This window comes from Electrophorus electricus, chromosome 11 (assembly GCF_041902795.1).
Source record: "Electrophorus electricus isolate QZ-2024a chromosome 11, ASM4190279v1, whole genome shotgun sequence".
In the NCBI taxonomy this organism is placed as follows: Eukaryota; Metazoa; Chordata; class Actinopteri; order Gymnotiformes; family Gymnotidae; genus Electrophorus; species Electrophorus electricus.
Window position 1 is genome coordinate 22,778,724 of NC_137507.1, and position 18,509 is coordinate 22,797,232.

At 40.8% G+C, this 18,509-nt stretch overlaps 2 protein-coding genes across 3 annotated transcripts; both read left to right on the forward strand.

The window, feature by feature from the left end:
- The first annotated feature begins 4,892 nt into the window (after positions 1 to 4,892).
- kncn (kinocilin) lies at positions 4,893 to 12,081 on the forward strand. The gene is made up of 5 exons (XM_027030265.3): positions 4,893 to 5,060; positions 7,052 to 7,120; positions 7,395 to 7,466; positions 9,931 to 10,027; positions 12,006 to 12,081. Exons 1-5 carry the CDS (start codon positions 4,913 to 4,915, stop codon positions 12,079 to 12,081), a joined length of 462 nt encoding a protein of 153 aa, XP_026886066.1. The 5' UTR covers positions 4,893 to 4,912.
- Positions 12,082 to 13,088: 1,007 nt separating this feature from the next.
- tmem275a (transmembrane protein 275a) lies at positions 13,089 to 17,448 on the forward strand. 2 transcript variants are annotated; one of them, XR_014125745.1, is made up of 3 exons: positions 13,089 to 13,640; positions 14,071 to 16,147; positions 16,635 to 17,448. XR_014125745.1 is itself a non-coding variant. In XM_027031802.3 (2 exons), the coding sequence occupies exon 2, from the start codon at positions 14,192 to 14,194 to the stop codon at positions 14,867 to 14,869; it is 678 nt and encodes a 225-aa protein (XP_026887603.1). In that variant the 5' UTR covers positions 13,089 to 13,640; positions 14,071 to 14,191; the 3' UTR covers positions 14,870 to 17,448. The 2 variants fall into 2 exon arrangements, 1 of the variants encoding a protein (XP_026887603.1); XM_027031802.3 differs by having other exon boundaries at positions 14,071 to 17,448.
- The last annotated feature ends 1,061 nt before the right edge of the window (positions 17,449 to 18,509 follow it).

Genomic DNA, 18,509 nt, shown 5'->3' on the forward strand with positions numbered 1-18,509 from the left:
TGGAAATATAAGCTTTTCTGCTGGATGCCAACAATCTCTACTTTCAATTCATGCTGGGTGTAGCAGCCTATCAACAATAGGCAGGAAATGACAACATTTTTATTGAGCTTGCCTTAGACAAGCAATCATTTCGCTGCACTTTATATTAACATTCTGGATGGTAAACAATTATGGCATGAGTTCAGTGTATCCATTGCCACATTCCCATTCATGATGCATCTTAAAATACTGTAATTACCATATCAGTGTGACAAGGAGCATCAAGGTAATCAAAAACACTTGCTTTTCCTTGTAGCCAAGTGTATATATAGTGGCCTCCAGCATGACTGGTACCGTAGGTAAAGATGAGCAAAAACTGAAAAAAAGACTTTATTTTTCAGATCTATCTGATGTTGAACTGAAAAATGGTAATGAAATATTTATAACAATACGAATAATATATACCAAACAAAAACAAAACATATAATGTGGTCATAGAAGTAACATATAACTAATTTTGGAGTCTTGGTGATTCATGCATGCTACCAGCAACCAACACCTATAAACTGTCCTGTTTTAATCACTTGAAGAACTTTGCCCATTTATATAAATACACACACACACACACACACGCACACATACAAAAGATCTCCAAGACAAAACACCTAATGCTATATAATAAGCTTACAATAATTGACATACTGTGATGATGTTGCAACCTTATATCTATAAATCTGCATTGTTTAGACCAGATATTTTTCATTAAAGACTGTTGTAAGTTTTGAGAATCCTAATGGTTTGTAAATTCTCCCAGGAGTTTTGGTTAGATTATATTGTGCATGTTTTCAGTTCTATAGCTATCTAATTCCTAAAGGGAAACAAGCCTGAAACAGTGGCTTTCCAGGATTATTATATTCCTGGCCATGTCATGCCATTGTTGGAGCAGAGGGCAACTCTCCAGTCATTCAGAATGCCAAGCATGTGCCACATATACAGGAGTATTTTTGAGTCACTGGCCTGGCATGCCCCATGTCTGGAAGTTGGGCCAAATGGGCCCTCATTAGACCAATAGCTTCTAGGAATATGATCATGCAAACCCAGCTCGGAAAATTCTGGACAGACCAATGTTGATGTGGTTGATGGGTTTGCTCCTGACCAGCAGATGGAGCTGTACACTACATAAAATATCCAAACTCTAAGACAGAATTATTGATGTTTCTCATGTTCTTCAATAGCTATAGGAGGTAGAAAAGTCCCCAAATGAGATAAGCATTATGAATATGACCTGTGTAGAGTTTTTGTAATTTTTTTTTAGGCTAACAAAAGGGCTTTTGCTGTAAATATGCAAAATGAGGTAGTGTTGTGAGATTTTGGCTTTAAGGCCTGGGTTAGTCACACCATGATATCAGGTTTAACTAATTGAAGCTTAGGTTTCTTTCTGAATGAGTGCCACTAAAGCTGCATAAAGCCTGTCCTGATATTATTGAACTTATTATCAAGCCCAGATGTTGGCTGATGTTCTCACGGACTCTCTGTGCTGCACAGTGCATGGAGGCTTGCAGTGTCCTGCACTTGTACCTTTCACATGAAAGGCCCACAGGCCTATGAAATGGATGTAGAGTGCTCTGCCTCACCTCAATGGTAATTGAGCTCACAGCCGAAAGCACTGCCCGCGCAGGCTTATCAACCTCGAGGGAACAAAGGCTAATGTACCTCTTGCAGGCTGGAGACACTCATCACTGGTGCAGGTTTAAATGGATGTCACAATTATCCGCCCCAGGTACGGCAGACTAATTACTGTCAGGGGGCTGTAATCTCTTCAGCAGTGACGGGCGACCTGTTCACATCGCCCGCAGTTGCTGCATAGTGTGTGTGGAGTGGGACGACTTCAAAATAAAATGTCTTCCATTTACAGCCAGTTAAGTTATTTGAGCCTTCAACAGCAGTACAGCACACTTTTTAAGCAGGATTTTCTGTTCTTGACACACACCACATAGTCATCCAGTGGAAGATGGGCACATCTATTTGGATGAAGGCTATGAGCAGGTGCCATGAGAGATGATTCATTTTCATTATTTAGCTGACACCTTTATCCAAAGCAACTTACAATTATGACTGAGTACAACTTAAGGGCGTTGCTCAGGGGCCCAACAGTGGTAACATGGCCGTGAGGCTTGAACCAGCAACCTAGTTACAAGTCAAGTACCTTGACCACTGAGCTACCACTGCCAATTGATGATGCCTCTCACAGTTCCATAGACAACCATGGACTATATCACAGAGGACACCAACCAAGAAGGGAAAGCTCTTCATTAGATGCAATTTCCAAACCTTTTTTTTAAGTACGATGAATTAGTTAAATTCAACCTAGCTAGAACGTTAGTATATAGAAGGACTGACTGATGTGTTAGTTTAAGCTGTAGGTTAATACACTGAACGTTCCATTCAAAAGCGCCACTGATTGCTCACTATTGGCTGTCCCACACCCTGAAGCACTCTCATATTTTGTGTTTCCAGCAGAAAACATCCTGTTATCCAATTTCAGTAAAAACCCAATGTGACTGCTAATTAAATAGTGTATACAAATAGGTTATTTTATTGTTCTGCCTGAATACGCTCTTTAAAATCTCAATGCCAGCATCAAACTACAGTACTTCAGATATTTGTAGGTTAGAAGACATTATTAAAGGCATTAATAAACGTTCATTAACATCTAGAATGTTTCTAAGGTCCTCTGCGTGCAGCATGAAGGTAAGGCCATGCAATGTTCCTTATGTATTGACCAATAATGCTATAAATTATTCAAAATTACTTAACTGTTGATTATCTCACTTTATCCTTATAACTTTTGTATTGCAATAGTCTTTTTAGAATTGTCTTCAGTTGATCATCTTCAACCTGCCAGAGGCAGCAAAACTAAATGAAATTATGGTTTTGGTTACCAATGCTTTCCATTTCTATCAGTCAAGATGAAGGTTCACTACAAGTAACACAAATGAGATAAAATGAAAGAATATTTTGTTTGTCTTTCTGACTTGATTATGTCCTCAAAGTAATGAAGGTTTTAGTGATCTTGAAAGAAAATGCATACATCTTCACTGGAGATATTGTCATTGTTTCTCACTGCTGAAATGATTATTTTATGGAATATGGGTGCATGCATGTTATTAGAAGTAGGGTTAAAATTTATGGATCTGTGTTTCATCCATAAGCATGCCACATGATGTAGGTCTGCACAGGAAATGTGTCACTTCTTCCCCCTTGCCTGTGAAGTTCATTTGCTACCCAATTCTCCGGTGTTAATCCCACTCACCCCCTGGCTCCCTCCGTTGCCATGGATATGCCATCCCTATGGCAACTCCGGGGCCCTAAGTGCATGTTCTTTGGTCCTGACGATGGAGGACATGGCTCGCTTTCCTCCTTCTGGTCCCCAAAGAGAAGAGGCCACAAGTTAGGCCTTCTCAGAGGGTGCCATCCAACTCTGTGCTCCACAAAGTGCCAAATGACATTCACTTAAGGTTGCAGGATTGCCTCACTTGCTAACTGAGTCGATGACAATTTGTTCCTAAGGCTTTTGACCAGTGGCATGTTTTTGAATGTGAAAAGCATAGGGTTGAATGTTTCCAATGGATTCACTGCCAAAGTCTGCTAAATTTGGATTAATTGATGGTTCACTGATTGCCACAGGGTTTTTGTATGAGGACCAGCTCTAGGACCTGTGCTTCTCCTTCAGCCTCAGAATTTCCTTTAATCTGCCTCAATTATGGTGCCCTGCTCCACTGCCACAGAAGACAGAAAACCTGAAGTGAGAGGATGCCACTACCACAGTCGACAAATCAAATGGAAGGAGTGCATTCACCTAAAAATATCTAGCCTTAAATCTCCTCTCTGTCCACCTCTTCTCTGAGATCTGCCTCATCTACTCAATTCTGATAACAGCGCCACCTCCTGAGTCTCACACAAAGATAGGTTCTACATGAAAGAAAAGCCTCACATATGAGATCTGCAGACCCTTCTCAGTTTCATGGGAACGGGCATAAAAGTTAGGCAGCAGTTATCAGCCCTGCTAGCCACCTGTGCTAGCCACTTCATCCAGTATGTGCTCACTGTAACCAAAGGGCTCACAAATGTAAGTGTAATTACAGTGTTCTTGACTGACCCAAACTCCTGTTATATAATGTTTTTCCCTTCGAGCCACTACCCCCATAATGATAACTACACTCTTGCATGGGTGGTGTGTGACATCCTCAGCAGGCGACAGGGAACATAAAGTCATTGGGCTCTTGATGGACATGAGTTTCACAAACTAAACAAGGAGAGTTTAACACTACAAATAGGGGGTCAGGATCCTGTTAAACATGTATATAATGGAAATTATTTTAAAGGTGAATGGCTGTTTCTGTTGCTTGTGATGGGTGATACACATCACAACATGAAATAACCTACTAAGACAGGCCATAACGACACACACAAGATTTTTATGATTGTACTTGCAGCCAAACCATAAGCCAAGCACACTTAAGCATGTACATATTCAAAGCCATTACACAGGAAGACCAGTAACCTTTTACTGTTTTAACTTTAGTACATCAAATCCGATTCATGATCATGAACTGGAAGTCTTTAGGAACATAGAATCCCTAGCCTTCCTAGGTGAAATGATTAGCTACTATCAATCAAGCCTGAATTCGAATAGACACACAGATCATGAATCTAATGTGGGTAACTGGAGCGGACTCTTAAATGATGGATGAAGAGGCTTGAGGAGAAAGTGTAACAGAGTCAAGTCATTCCACAGAAAGGGTTACGGTCAGTACGCTGGCTGAAAGTATCCTTTCCGTGTCTGCTTTCTCCCCAGACAACTCCACGTGGGTGTTTTGTTGTACGTGGGCAAGCAGTGGCCCCTGGCCAGGTAGAGTGGTCCACCTGCTGAATGAACGCTGTAAGCATTGGGGAGTACCACGGGCTGCGGGTGGGCTCGGCCCTGCTCAGCATTGTAGCCGGTTGCATCATCATCGGTGTGTCCAAGGACTGTGACGCCGATGCCGTGGGTGGCATCTTCCTCGGCGCAGGAGGGCTCGGTGGGTACCCACTCTCCATTCACACTGCACAAACATGGCTTTCATAAGTTTAGGTAGGATGAAACGATTTGCAGAACTTGCAGTCAAGTTAAATGAGTCATTAAGTTTGTCTAATGACTGTTTGATCGCAATCAATTCCATTGCTGTCATGTAGCCTGGTGCTTTGGGTTACTTAAGAGAATTCGGCAAATCTATGAATATCCACTGGTCTGCAATGGTTTTGTTTCTTGCAAAAAATACTTTAAAAAATAGTTTAATATTTTTTTTGCATGATCAATCCAAATATGTTTTCATAATTTCTGTCACCCACAGTTTTTTTGTTCCAGTGTCTCATTATGTATAGTATGGAAGAGTGGTACCAAGGAAAGTGAATACCCTCTGTTTGTAGACTATTGCTGCACAATGACAAGGGATGCTCCTGAGGCCAAATATATGCAAAAATCAATATTTGTATGTTTTATAAATAGGTTTGTGCACATACTAAGTGTAATAACAGCCTTATTTATGAATAAGTACTACATACTTAATGCACAATATGCTGTGACACATAAAAAACATACATGATGGTCTGAAGGCTGTAGAAAAGTACTCTATGACTTTGTGAAAAAAAGGTTCAAATATTGTTACCCAGTGCTATTAGGTAAATGTGAATGTATGTGTTTGTACTTTGGCTGTCGCTAGATTCAATCCATTTTAGAAAGTTTGGTCCCATGTAAGAGCCAATCCAGCGTGTGTTATTCCACAGCACACAGCTCTTTTGCATACCATACATTTTTAATGCTGCTACTTATTTCTGCTTTCAATCGTAGCACATTCAAATTGTGCTGATTTTTAAAACCACCCCCAACAACAACAACAAAAAGAACCCCTAAAGGCTAATATTTTCATCCAGGAAATCCACAATGACAAATGACAACAAACTTTCAGATGAACGTGCAGTGTTCTCTGTGTTTAACCTAGCAGTCTTAGATAGAGTTGCCTGCTCTAGCTGCTTTCCATGCAATTCTGTATCAAAACAGTCACAGATCATTTGATCCAGGCTTGTAATCCAAGCCACTTGCTTGGAAAGTGGGGCCAAGTAATCTAAACAATGGCTCCAGGCAATGGCTCCAACATACCTTGCTCTGTGGAACATCATTGGTGGGGGAAAAAAAAAGTCAAGCTGTATGACAAGGCCAAAGTTGTCCATGGGGTGGCTGAACACAGTCTGGATGGCTTCACAATTAATTTAGACTGTGTAATAACTTTAAAAGCAGCTACATTCTCTTGCCCACATCAGTAGATATGTTAGAATTATCATAAAGAGATTGAGTGGAACACAGAGAGAGAGAGAAAGAGAGAGAAAGAGAAAGAGAGAGAAAGAGAGAGAGAGAGACACTGTGGTTGATAGAATAACAAACAAAAGAGGTCTTTAAGGTGTCACACAGGCAATCAAAAGCAGGTAGGCTCTCTCTGGCTGGTCAGCTGATCCTCTCTGTGATCTCTCTAGCAGACATGGGCCAAAATTTAAGGCAAGTAGCATTTCCCACAATTTGGGCAAGATTTGATTCAGGTTGTAAAGTGCTGGTATTTAACCTTGATCCCTCATAGCTCTTATGGCCACTTTTGCTATTGTAGCAGATTTTTTGCCCCTGAAGTAGATTTCTATCTTTGATATATGCTGAAAAGCTCACTGCTCCTCTTGACATGGTTAAAAAGGAAAAATAAGCCGTTTCTGTGACTGAACAGCCAACCATTTCTCCTATCCAAGAAAGAGACAGCGAGCGAGTGGTTGAGGAAGAGAATCAGGAATAGCAGTTTAGCATATTCGGAGTAGTGCACAGCCCTAATCTGCATGAGCAGCGTGTCTCCATGGCCTTTTGTTTAGAGAGCCATTTATTGGAATGAAACTGAATATTGCTCCCGCCTATGAGGTTAAACTGCTGCTTCTCCCTGATGGCTATGTAGATGTGATGGTTACAGGTTCTCTCTTCTGCCGGCTGTTTCTGAAGGTCTCCTGATCTCAGTGTACCCCTTCATAAAGGCATGGCTCAACTTCCATCACATTCTGCCCAATATAGGTGAGAGGTCTTTTTTTACTGTCCTGTTTGACACATCCAGTGAATTTGACAGTGCGTGATGAGAGCATCTACATATATATATATATATATATATATATATATATATATATATATATATATATATATATATATATATATATATATATATGTATGTATATATATATGTATGTATATATATATATATATATATATATATATATATATATATATATATATATATATATATATATATATATATATATGAGAAAACATGACATCTCCCCTTTCCTATCAGGGAACTTCCGAGTGCATCCGTTGCCTGCAAGCACAGCCCCTGAGCAGCCCCCAGATGCACCCAGGCGAGAGGGTGTGTGGACGTTTCTCTTACAGCATCCACGTACACTAGGTCATGCACCCAGCATTACCTTCTCACTCTGTCCTGCCAGCTGCTGTCATGTGTCATCCCGATCTGATGCAGTTTGACTCTTGTGGCTAATATGTAGTTAGCTGTCTGCTGCTTTTGATTTATGCTTCACTGGTCCTGCTTGTTCTGAATTTTGGAGTTGTAGGAAACTCCCAGGGGTCCTAGTTCCAAGCCCTAGCTTCATCCATGCTGAGGGAGAAAACAGCATGACACATGGCTTATCCGTATTTAGTATTTACTTACTACCACTCTCTACTTGCCAAATAGAAAATCACAACAACAAATCACAATAACATTTCAAAGTTATCTGCACTAACATTGTATTAACAGGCATAGCTGTAGTATTACCATAGCAACCACACCAACTAGGTTTTATACACAGGCTACAACGTTTCATTGCCCTGCGATTAGCAAACTAACAATTTTAAAAGAACCATATAAACATGGTAATATCCCCATATCATCTATACCTGTGATGGCATAAATACATGAAAATATCGACATTCTTCTGTGTGTGACAGGCTTGGCTCCCCTGGTAGGAGGAACGAATTTAGTTGCAATGAATTATTCTGGTGAAATTTGTAAATTGTAAATAGCATTTTCTTAGTCAGAAAATGGTCATGTTTCTAGATTGCAAGGAAAGATGAACATGCTGTTTATAGGACTTTATCATAACTCTCAAAAGGTCAAGTTGTGAATTATAGGGGGACACTAGAAGTGCATTATAGTTTCTTTGGCATTCAGAACTTGTAGTATTCCTTTGATGTTAGATATGTTTTTAAAAGTTTACTGGGAACCTGGACCAACTACCATGTATATCACTTGTGACCAGGGGATCTGAACTATTGACTTCTTGGACACATAATCCTCCAGTTCTATGCCAGGCAAATTTCACTGGTAGCCCACTGAAATATGTCAGCTTTGTGGGCATCATGAAGAAGCAAATTTGAAGTTAGATGTACAAAGAAGGTTCTGTGATTGTTTTCAAGGACCTTTTTTTGGAAATGTGTTTTAATGTCTGTGTGACCCTCTCTGTATGAGAGATTCTAATTACATCCATGGCCACTTTTGCTACTGTAGCAGGTTTTTGTCCCTGAAGCAGATTTCCATTTTTGATATATGCTGGAAGGCTTTTGTTGCTGTTTTTCTTGACATGGTAAAAAAGGAAAAACAAGCCGTTTCTGTGACTGAAAAGTCAATAATTTCTCCTGTTTCAAAATCTGTCTTGTGTTGCCCTAGAAACTCACATACTATTGCAATTGTACGACATCTTTTTTTTTACAGAGTGGGATCATTTTTGAACATTGGTATTAGCATTAATATGTGTATTAACATGTGTATTTTGCTTTTTTGATGACAAATTAGTCACTTCAGGCCAAAACCCTTTCTCAGTCTGAAGGGCCTTTAACTGGGTCTAACCTCAGTGATGCCCTGACTGCTCTTGAAATGAAAGTGTGCGGCAGATGACATGAATACCGGATTGATGCCTCTGAATCAGCTCTGTGCTCTGTCAAGTGTTGGTTCCACTGGGCAATGAGTGGTCAAGAGTATGGGTAGTTGGTGGGGAAGGAGGTGAGCGTATCCATTTAATTAGCGAGGAAAGATCACTTTGCCACTGTTAAAAGTGCTTCCAATCACTACTGCCCGCGCCCGTCCACTGAAATTTTACATGCACATTTGTGCCTCCTCCTGGGAGTGGGGGGCACCCCTGTCTCTGCGTTCATGTCTGCCTATGTTTTCTCAACGTTCTTTATGGATTTGATTCCCTGTGAATGAATTGTACTTTGGAGAATTAGGAGGCTAATTTTGGAAAAAGAAAGCTTACTGAGTCCTGCTGAGTCAGGCTGCTATAGAAAAGACCTTCAGAGGCCTTTGAGAGTCAGACACCTAACGTGAGTTGCTGAGGACAGGATGCTCTGGTTAATGTGAGCATGTGACATGTGCATGATGGGCTGTAAAAAGCAGTGAATGTGCTGTATCCTAGGTTGCAAGCAAAAATCATGCCTTCAGAGCATAGCTGTGAGTTGTGCAGATAGGTCAAAGGCAGAAAATAGAGAGCAAATCTGTCTCACTCATTCTGTCTCTCTGTGTATGTCTGTCTGTCTGTCTCTCTCTGTCCCCCCACTGTCTCTGTCTGCCTCTCTCTGTGTATATGTCTCTCTTTCTGTCTCTTTTTAATTGCCAAATCCAGAATTCTTATCCAGATATTTTTTATTGGTAAGATGTTGAAAAAAGAAATGTTGCCGTTGTGGTAAAGTTTATGTTGATTGGAGCGATTGTTAACATACAAACACACAAATCAAAGAAGTTCACAAAAAATAAATAATTAAAAGTAATAAAATAAAATTGTATACATTTTTAAAAATTTCATTCTGTCTGTTTCTTCCTGTCTACCTCTCTCTCTCAGGGACTCAGGTTCAGCTGAACATAGAGCACTCTAAGAGCCGTATGGGTACGTTTACAGAGACGGCCACTGCTACAGCTGAGGACTCACAGGAAGATGGGTAAAACACCTAGAGATCAGAGCAGGGCTAACCTGGATTAAAAAATGAGACCTGTTACTATTTGGTCCAAAGATTCAGTCTAGCATTATACCCAAAGATAGCTCTCTGGTTGGACCAGTAATGAGCTGCAGGGGTACTTCGACTGATGATGACAGCCAACATTACATGGAGTGCGGAAACTGAACAAGAAACCAAAATGAGGTTCAGGACACCTCTATGCCTATATAAAACAGTTGGCCTTTGGGGAAATGCCAGACTTACAAGTTTCTGAATGGTCTGAACCAAGCTAAAAGTATACCATCTTGCATGAGATATATTTGAAGAATAAAACCATGTGTATGCCACTCTGGAATAGGTTGCCACACTAATTTGCTTTTTATTTGACATCAGACTACTAATAAAAATGCAACTGTGCCTGGACTGGCATCATTACAAATAGTAACATAACAATATGTTACTGCCAGCAATAACTGAGGAATATTAACCTTTTTTCTGTAAAAGAAAAATACAATTTCAAGAAAGGCCAGACGTCATTGTCATTGGGGTATTTTATACTGTTCAGGGTATGGCATTGTCAAAGGCTAGATTTTAGGTTTTAAAAGTAGCAGGCAAATATGACAGAATTAACTGAACTCAGTACCTTTTGGATGATGGAAATGTACAGCTATCATTTCCAAAAACTCATAGTTTTTGTGCATGAAGCAAACTGTTAATGGATTTTGTTTGAGACCCTAGACTAAAGGTTTTTATATGTTATTAAAAAAACCCATCTAATGTGCTTTTTAGGTGAATAAAATTGTGATGTGGCTGCAGTTGGGAATGACCCTTCACACACACACACACACACACACACACACACACATACACGCACTCATTGCGTCTGCAACGCAATAATTTCCCTCTCTTAGTCCACCAGGGTCTCCAGGGGCCGATGTGTAATTTGATTCAGATTTCCAACAACAGGCATTAGGGGAAGGTTGCTTACAACTCTGCCTGGCTAGGGGACAGAGTGATTGGGATGTCACTCCGCTATGATGAGAGTGCATGGCCAGTGTCTTATTAAACTCACTTTTTTTTTTGTTGTTCAAATGAGCATCGTTTGTTACTACATTGGGCATAACATGTTTCAGAGCAGCCCATTATTCTTATCAATATTTCTCCCAGAGAGAAACAAGCATACAAACATATTAATTCATATAACACAGCATGAGCCAAATATCTAGTGGGGAATTTAAAAAACCCTGCGTATTATGTGAATGTTTTTTCAGATCATTCCAAACGAAACGCATATTAAGCAAAGTGCTTGTAAACTGAATTCAGGGGCCCTCAGTGGATGTCTGCAGTGAAATCATAGCTCCACATGAAATACAACATGGTCATTCGTGCAATGAGGGCCAGGAAATGAAAGGCAAGTTATGCTCTAATCTCCACCACATGGCTGCCATGCTTATTAACAGACATTAAGTGGTGTGTGAGGGAAAACAGCTGAAGTGAATGGATTCCTGTTATAGTTCTAAGTCATTCTTAAACAAGACTACTTTTAGTCTTTGAGCATTGTCAATCTGTGGCAAAAGATCAGCAGTAAAACAGGGGCATTGATCAAACAGGCACTGAAATCTAAGATTATGATTTTGGGCAGGATTTTTTGAAAAGCTGAGTGTAAATTTCAGGCCCCACAAGCCTCCCCTCTTATGTGTAGAGGTGAGTAGTTAACACTGGTTACTACACTTAGAGCTTACTAGTCTCCTTTTAGTGATGAGGTTGCCGAGGACGTGGTTGTTATGGTGATGTACACCATGCCATTCATTCATATTGTCATTTTTGTTGCATGAGGAGGCTGGGCTGTTACACACATTCACTCACTAGTACAAGCTTATGCACAAAAATGCACATGGGCGCACACTCTTTCGACTGACAAAATTCATAATGCACTGAGGACACACCTACACACATTACACTTTACATGTCTTTTTCCTAGGCCTTCTTCAGATGTTCCAGATATCTTGGGTCAGCGCACACTTAAACCCTCAGCCTTGGAGCAGGACCTTCACTAACTTCTGAAGTGGACACTATCCACCCTGTAGACCAGCTGAGGTTGGAGAACACTCTCTTATTGGACTGTTTCAAATCAAATCACAGTGTTCGAGGACTGATTAAACACAATATCACTTAAAATTGCCTGATGAGTTAAAGTGGGTTTGTGATGAAACATCAGGTAAATTGCAAATTATTGGAGGTATTTACTACTAGTTAACAACCATTCCAAAAGCCCTAGATGTTCTGGTAAAAACACTTTTGATTGATTAAATATTGTGTTTTTTAGATAGATAGATAGATAGATAGATAGATAGATAGATAGATAGATAGATAGATAGATAGATAGATAGATAGATAGATAGATAGATAGATAGATAGATAGATAGATAGATAGATTATAATAAAAAGGCAATTTCAGTGGTATGATTTACCAATATTTAATACTTAATAACAATATGTGATAATTAATAAATGTCCTAATAATATTATTCAGGTCAATTCATATGTCCATTTCTACCCAGAAGCCTAATATTCACTGCATTTAAAGCAGATATAAAGAAATAAATGCCCCACTAATATTATCCAACTAACCATTTTTAGGTTTTTAACTACAAGCCTTCTATTTATTGCATTAAAAGCAAAAAGGACAGAATTATTAACGAGATTACTCACATACATATTTTTATACTTGAGCAATCTTAGTAAGATATTCAGTACAGATTACATGTTGATTTGAAGCATGCCTTGTTGACATCATACAGCGGTGCCTGCATAGGGAATCTCCAAAGCCCGAAAGAGAAAACTCGAAAAAGAAAAGAAAAGAAAATAAGAAAACTTTAAAATATATATAAGTAAAGAAACACACGGTCTTTCTGAAACAATATAACTGTAAGATGGTTCACATCAGTATCCCAGCGGTAGCTTCCTTCTATAGGTGCAGAGCGAGCGGGTGCATTGTAGCACCGGGAGCTGTTCACAAACGACTGGGGTCCCTCCTCCCTACTCACACCATAAGTAACACCGTTATACGGAGACGGCCATTCGCGCTTCGTCCGTTCACGCTCCCGTATTAGGGATAGCAAGGTGCGAGATTGAAAAGCAAAACGCGGAGTATAGGCACTGCTGAACGGACGAACCGAAACTAGTACCTGTTAGCGTTTTCGTCTGAAACAAAAGACGGTTTTGTTCATTACTGAAGGGGATTACAGCACATATGTTGGATTCACAGTGTTTATGAGTTGTTTTTAATGGTCCGCGTCAAGGTAGCTCTTTAGAAGCTGAAATGCAACATATCTCGAGTCACTATCCTCACCACGACGCGTGGGAAACGTGAGAGAAATTGGTGTTTTTCCACAATCAGGTTCAGAGTGCAGTAGTGTTGCGTGAGCGAAGGCTTTTAGAAAGCCAGTTGTTGAGTCTTCCTTGCGGTGCGTTAGAGGAAATGTTTGACGTACCACAGAGGCATCGATTTTCGCATGTGCGGACCACGGGATTCCTTGTTAAAACCGTGGCAGAACCTGTCTAATTCCTCTGGACGAAGCGACTACAAGACTTCCCTCTATTGTCCTCAGTTAAGGTGAGATTTTATATCCTCCTTAATGATTGCATGGCATTTCATTTTCACATATGGTGCGACTAAGTTTGAAACATGTTTATAAAATAAACGATTTCTTGATTGTGAGCACGTGAACGGCAGAACGCTGACGAACTTGGGCGAACGCTGCTTCCACGAGCATTGTAAAATTGCCCATCAGGATTTATTCGTCCAGCTATAGGGTATTAGGCAGTGGAACTTCAACGGGCCATCTGATTATTCCTCAGATTTTCTAGTTTCTTGAAGCATTGTAAAAATCATGACTAACCAGTGACCTTGTTGGATGAATGCTGCTTCTGAGAGTATAAGCTTTTGTTCCATAGTTAGCACCTAAGCACCAATGGCTTTAGACAGCGTCCAAGTCTTTGTGCTGTGTGACCCTCTTAGCAAGTTTGTCTCACACTTGTTGCAGGTAGTCTGGGGCAAAAAGGTCATCAGGTATATGGCCATGCCCTTCTACCACATCCTGTTGCCAAGGGGTGCGCTTGCCGTGGGGTAGAGTGTTGGCGTGGATTGCAAGCTACCGTGACGACATGGTGTGTAGTGAACGGAGCTCAGGTACTTCTGTGCCCAAGAAGGAGCCCCAAAGTCGGCGGAAGAGGAAGTCCCGCCCACAGGGCCTGCCCTCACCAGCGCTGTGCTGTGCCTGCGGCCTCTGCATCATGTTGGCAGGCATCAACATCACCCTGGTGGGTGCATTCGCCTTCAGCACACTCATGCCCTCTAGCAACCCGCCCATCATTATCGGTCCTGCCCTGCTACTAGTGGCCTTCACCTTCTTCGGGGCATGTTGTGTCTGCAGCCGCCTGCCCCCTCCACAGAGCTCCCGACGGGCAAAAGGTGGTGGGGCCGGCGGCCTGGGATTCATGGGTAGGGGAGGGTCTGGGCTGGGAAGTGGGACCGCATTTGAGATTGAGACCAGTGAGCACACGATGCAGGACACTACAGCAGTGCAGCTGAGCCCCACCAACTCTCCCAGCTCTTCCCATGGCTCCAGCCCAGAGCGGGAGGCTCCACCCCCAGCTGTAAACACCACTGCCCCTGCCCCAGACTACACCCCCCCAGGAGGCTGCAAACTCTTCACCATGGAGGCTAACGGACCTAACACAGTGGGTGCCACTTTCTCCACCTCCACAGGGGATGGGGCAGCAGTCAGGCTCACATTGCCCTCCGACGGGGCAGCCACCTGGGATACCCAACCTCCACTGTGAAGATGTAAATAAAATGTTTTGAAATTGGAAGGCGACACTTTTGCATGTAGCCATTTTATGGCATATAGGGCATTTCTGGAGGCACATATGCGCAGTGTCAACTCGGAGCACACTGCTATGGGGAGGGCCATGCGGTTCTAGGAGCATGGCATGTGAAGTGTATGAAGGGGCTTTGAATGTCCTTGCGCACTGGAGCCCAAATGGAGGAGGTGAATCACTCTCGTGTTTCACATGTTCGCGATGTGCCACTGTTACGCAGACTATTCACAGCTATGGTGCTTGCAAGGGCCCAGAATCTGCTGTTGTGTAAAGACAACCCTGGACAAGAATCAAGATGAGCTGCAGCAATGGGGGAGACAAAGAGAAACACAGTAGTGAGCCTGTCGATGGGTCATTACACAGACTGAAAGCAAACTTGCGGCATCCCACGTGTGAGGAACACCATCTCTGCTATAACTGTTTATATATATATATATATATATATATATATATATATATATATATATATATGAATAAATATATTGAGCAATGGTGTATAGCATTAATTAAATCATGCCAGTGTTTGCAATATCCTCTAGTGGATGTTTCTCAGTAGATTACTCAAAAAAGCCAATCCCATGGGCATTTCATTTGTTAGCCTGACACTGGTATGTGAACTGCCATTTTCAAAAGGACTAGAAATAAAATTGTTAAATATTAAAGCAGCTGCATCTGGATGGAATTGCTAAAACATGCTATTGTGCAGGTAACCACCATAGAGATATTGATATAATGAGAGATGAGCTATACTGACACCACGAATCATGCTGTTACACGAATCACTACCAAATTTAGGAACTGTATTGTTGTTTAGTTAATATTTAGGAATTATAAGACAGTTTACCTGAAATCAGAACCAGAAACCTTTATTGTGCATTTTACTGTGCATTGGAAATACTGCCAAATGAAGCCATCTTATTTAGTTCCTTAGTCAATAAGGGCTGCATATGCCTTTGTTATATTCATCTCTAAACATTTCATTTGACATTGTTGCATGGTTTGTAATCCCCTGTCTTGTATTTGGTTTGATTTACTCTGTTGGACTCTTGGTGTGCTTTTTGCCTTTTGAAGCAAGCATTGTTGTCGCAGATCCTCTACATCACCAGCTGCGCCAGACATCTCAAATAAACAGCAATTTTCCTCCTAAGACTGATTCATTCACCAAGGTTACCTGCAAGCAATTTTCCCCTCCGACACTTTGATGTAAACACAGGCATGCTCATAAGGAAAGGATGCAGGGTGAGATATCATCTTTTCATTACTGTGATTATCCAGAGGAGATAGAGTGACTAATGGAAAATAGCAGTAAATACCAAACGAAGCACAAGTGCTGGGTGGCGTTTTCCCTATGTCAAGAGCAGAGGAATAGTACATCTGCAAAAAGGATGCCCTGGAAGATTTACCGTGTTTTATGGGTTCTTTCGCCTTGCATTTTCCCCTTACAATCTCTGCTTTTGACTTTGATTGATAGTGTAGGAACATCATTTGTTACCATTTATGTGACATTGAATATTTAGTCCATGTTGTATTTTGAGTCTTTAACCAAGAATTTAATTGCATTGCTTACATGGAGATTATGTTGCTGTATGAATGGAGAATTAAAATGTTCTCCTATGTCTGTGTGAATGTCTGCATAACGTGACAATTCACCTGGAATAGTGTTCTTTGTCAGTGGCCACTTAAAGTCATGAAAAAACCTTTGAATGCTGATTTATTTTTACACCAGAGGGCCCACTAGAGGAAGTAAACCCAGAAGTGTCTGATGACGTCTTCGCCATCTCAAGGAAACAGGAATAATCCAAACTACAGTCCCTGGGGGAGTTACTGCAAAGCAGGAAGTTGGACAGTGGTCACCTTGGTATACCGTGGTGGTACGCTAATATAATACTGACAGTGCGTCATTCTTTGGTGCTGCTAATGGCTGCTCCAGCGTCTGCTACCCATCTGTATGAGCAGAATGTTGCCTTAATGACTGTGATCTCAGGATCGAACCTGTGAGGGCTGCAGACATATGCCAACCAAGAACATTGGCTCTTTTTAGGTGGTCTTGTCTTTCAGTTGTTAAAGGTTTTCTGGTTGTGTTGTTTGGATCATTGCTTTCTGAAGTTGTGATGCCACGTGTAGTCTTGTTGACTTGAAGTGGTCATAGTGGCCATGCTACAAGTCAGATAGAAATTGTGTGCCTAAACCTGTTCTAGACTGTGTGATTAAGTTTGGAATTTAAATTGGTTGTGTGTGTTATGTTGGAAAGTTTATGAATAATCAAAATGATTGCAGAGAAGTAGGCACTTCCAGTACTGAAGTACTGTCAGTTTTCAAATTATAAATGTATAGTAAGTTATGGATATGTAAACATTTCAATAACATTTCAGCAGTACTGCTTTTGTGTGCGCGTGTGTATGTGTGCACACGTGTGTGTGTGTGTGTGTGTGTGTTTTAATTTCCATAACTTCTGTGGAATTCTGTTTGCCTTTGAAAACTTAGCTTACATGTAAAAATATGGGAATAAAATATTGGACTTTAATGAATAAAACCCTAGGCATGACATATTAAATATTAAACGCATGATATCTGTTTGTTTTTATTTTTACCTGAGGGAAAGAGTAGCTTCTGGCGTTTTTGGATGAAAGACTCACCGTGACACGAAAACCTGCCGACCCTCTAAAAAGTCTTGCCCAGACCTGAATGCTTATGGAGTTTTCCAATAGTCTCTTAAAATGTATCACATGCACAAGAAATAAAAGGTCAGCATTACAATTTGGTCAATATAGAATTGTGATACAATTAAAGGGGGAACATGTTGCCTGTATTTTGAGTGTGGCTATGATTGTGAACTGATAAAAGAAAAATAACAAGAATTAGAAAACAACTTATGTTTATAGTCTTGCTCATTAGGTGCCCTTAACTTGGAGTAGCACTCATTTTAGTGGAATATAATTCATGCTCAACATAGACTTTAGTTTAAAACTACTTTTATATTTGACATGCCCGCCGTAATATAATTGCCGTCTGCCGAGCGTTATCTGCATAAATTTAAAATGTTTTGCTTGTGTTAGTATTGCTTTGCAATGCGTTGAATTTTTCCTGTAGCCAGCTAGGAGCAGTACCCTCCCCAGTAGTTTTTCTGCAGGTAGGTCTACGCTCTTAGAGATAGTGGTAGCTGGAGACCTTTTGCATGAATAATGGATAAAGTGCTGTGTAACAACGGCTGCGCAACAACATCTGGTTGGTGCCAAGACATGTTACGACAGAAAGTGCGGAAAAAAGCATGCGACAGTTTAGCGAGTTTCTGTACTTCATATACGTACGTAACAGCGAGATGTCTTTTCTAAATATCGTCACCACACAACTTCCTGCGTAATGCTGCCCGTAAGGCTTATGGCCATATATTATGAAATGTTTTCTAATAGTTTAAGCCAAAATGCAACAGCCTGTGACAAATGGGAACTAAACGTAACACAAAACATATCCAACACGATCCCAGAAGCACGCTTTCAACATATTGCGAGAATTGTTGATCTAGACATTGGTGAAAATATTTAAAACATAAGAATCCTTTCCTTTTTCTTTACGCTATTCTTACACAAATGTAAGCTATAGA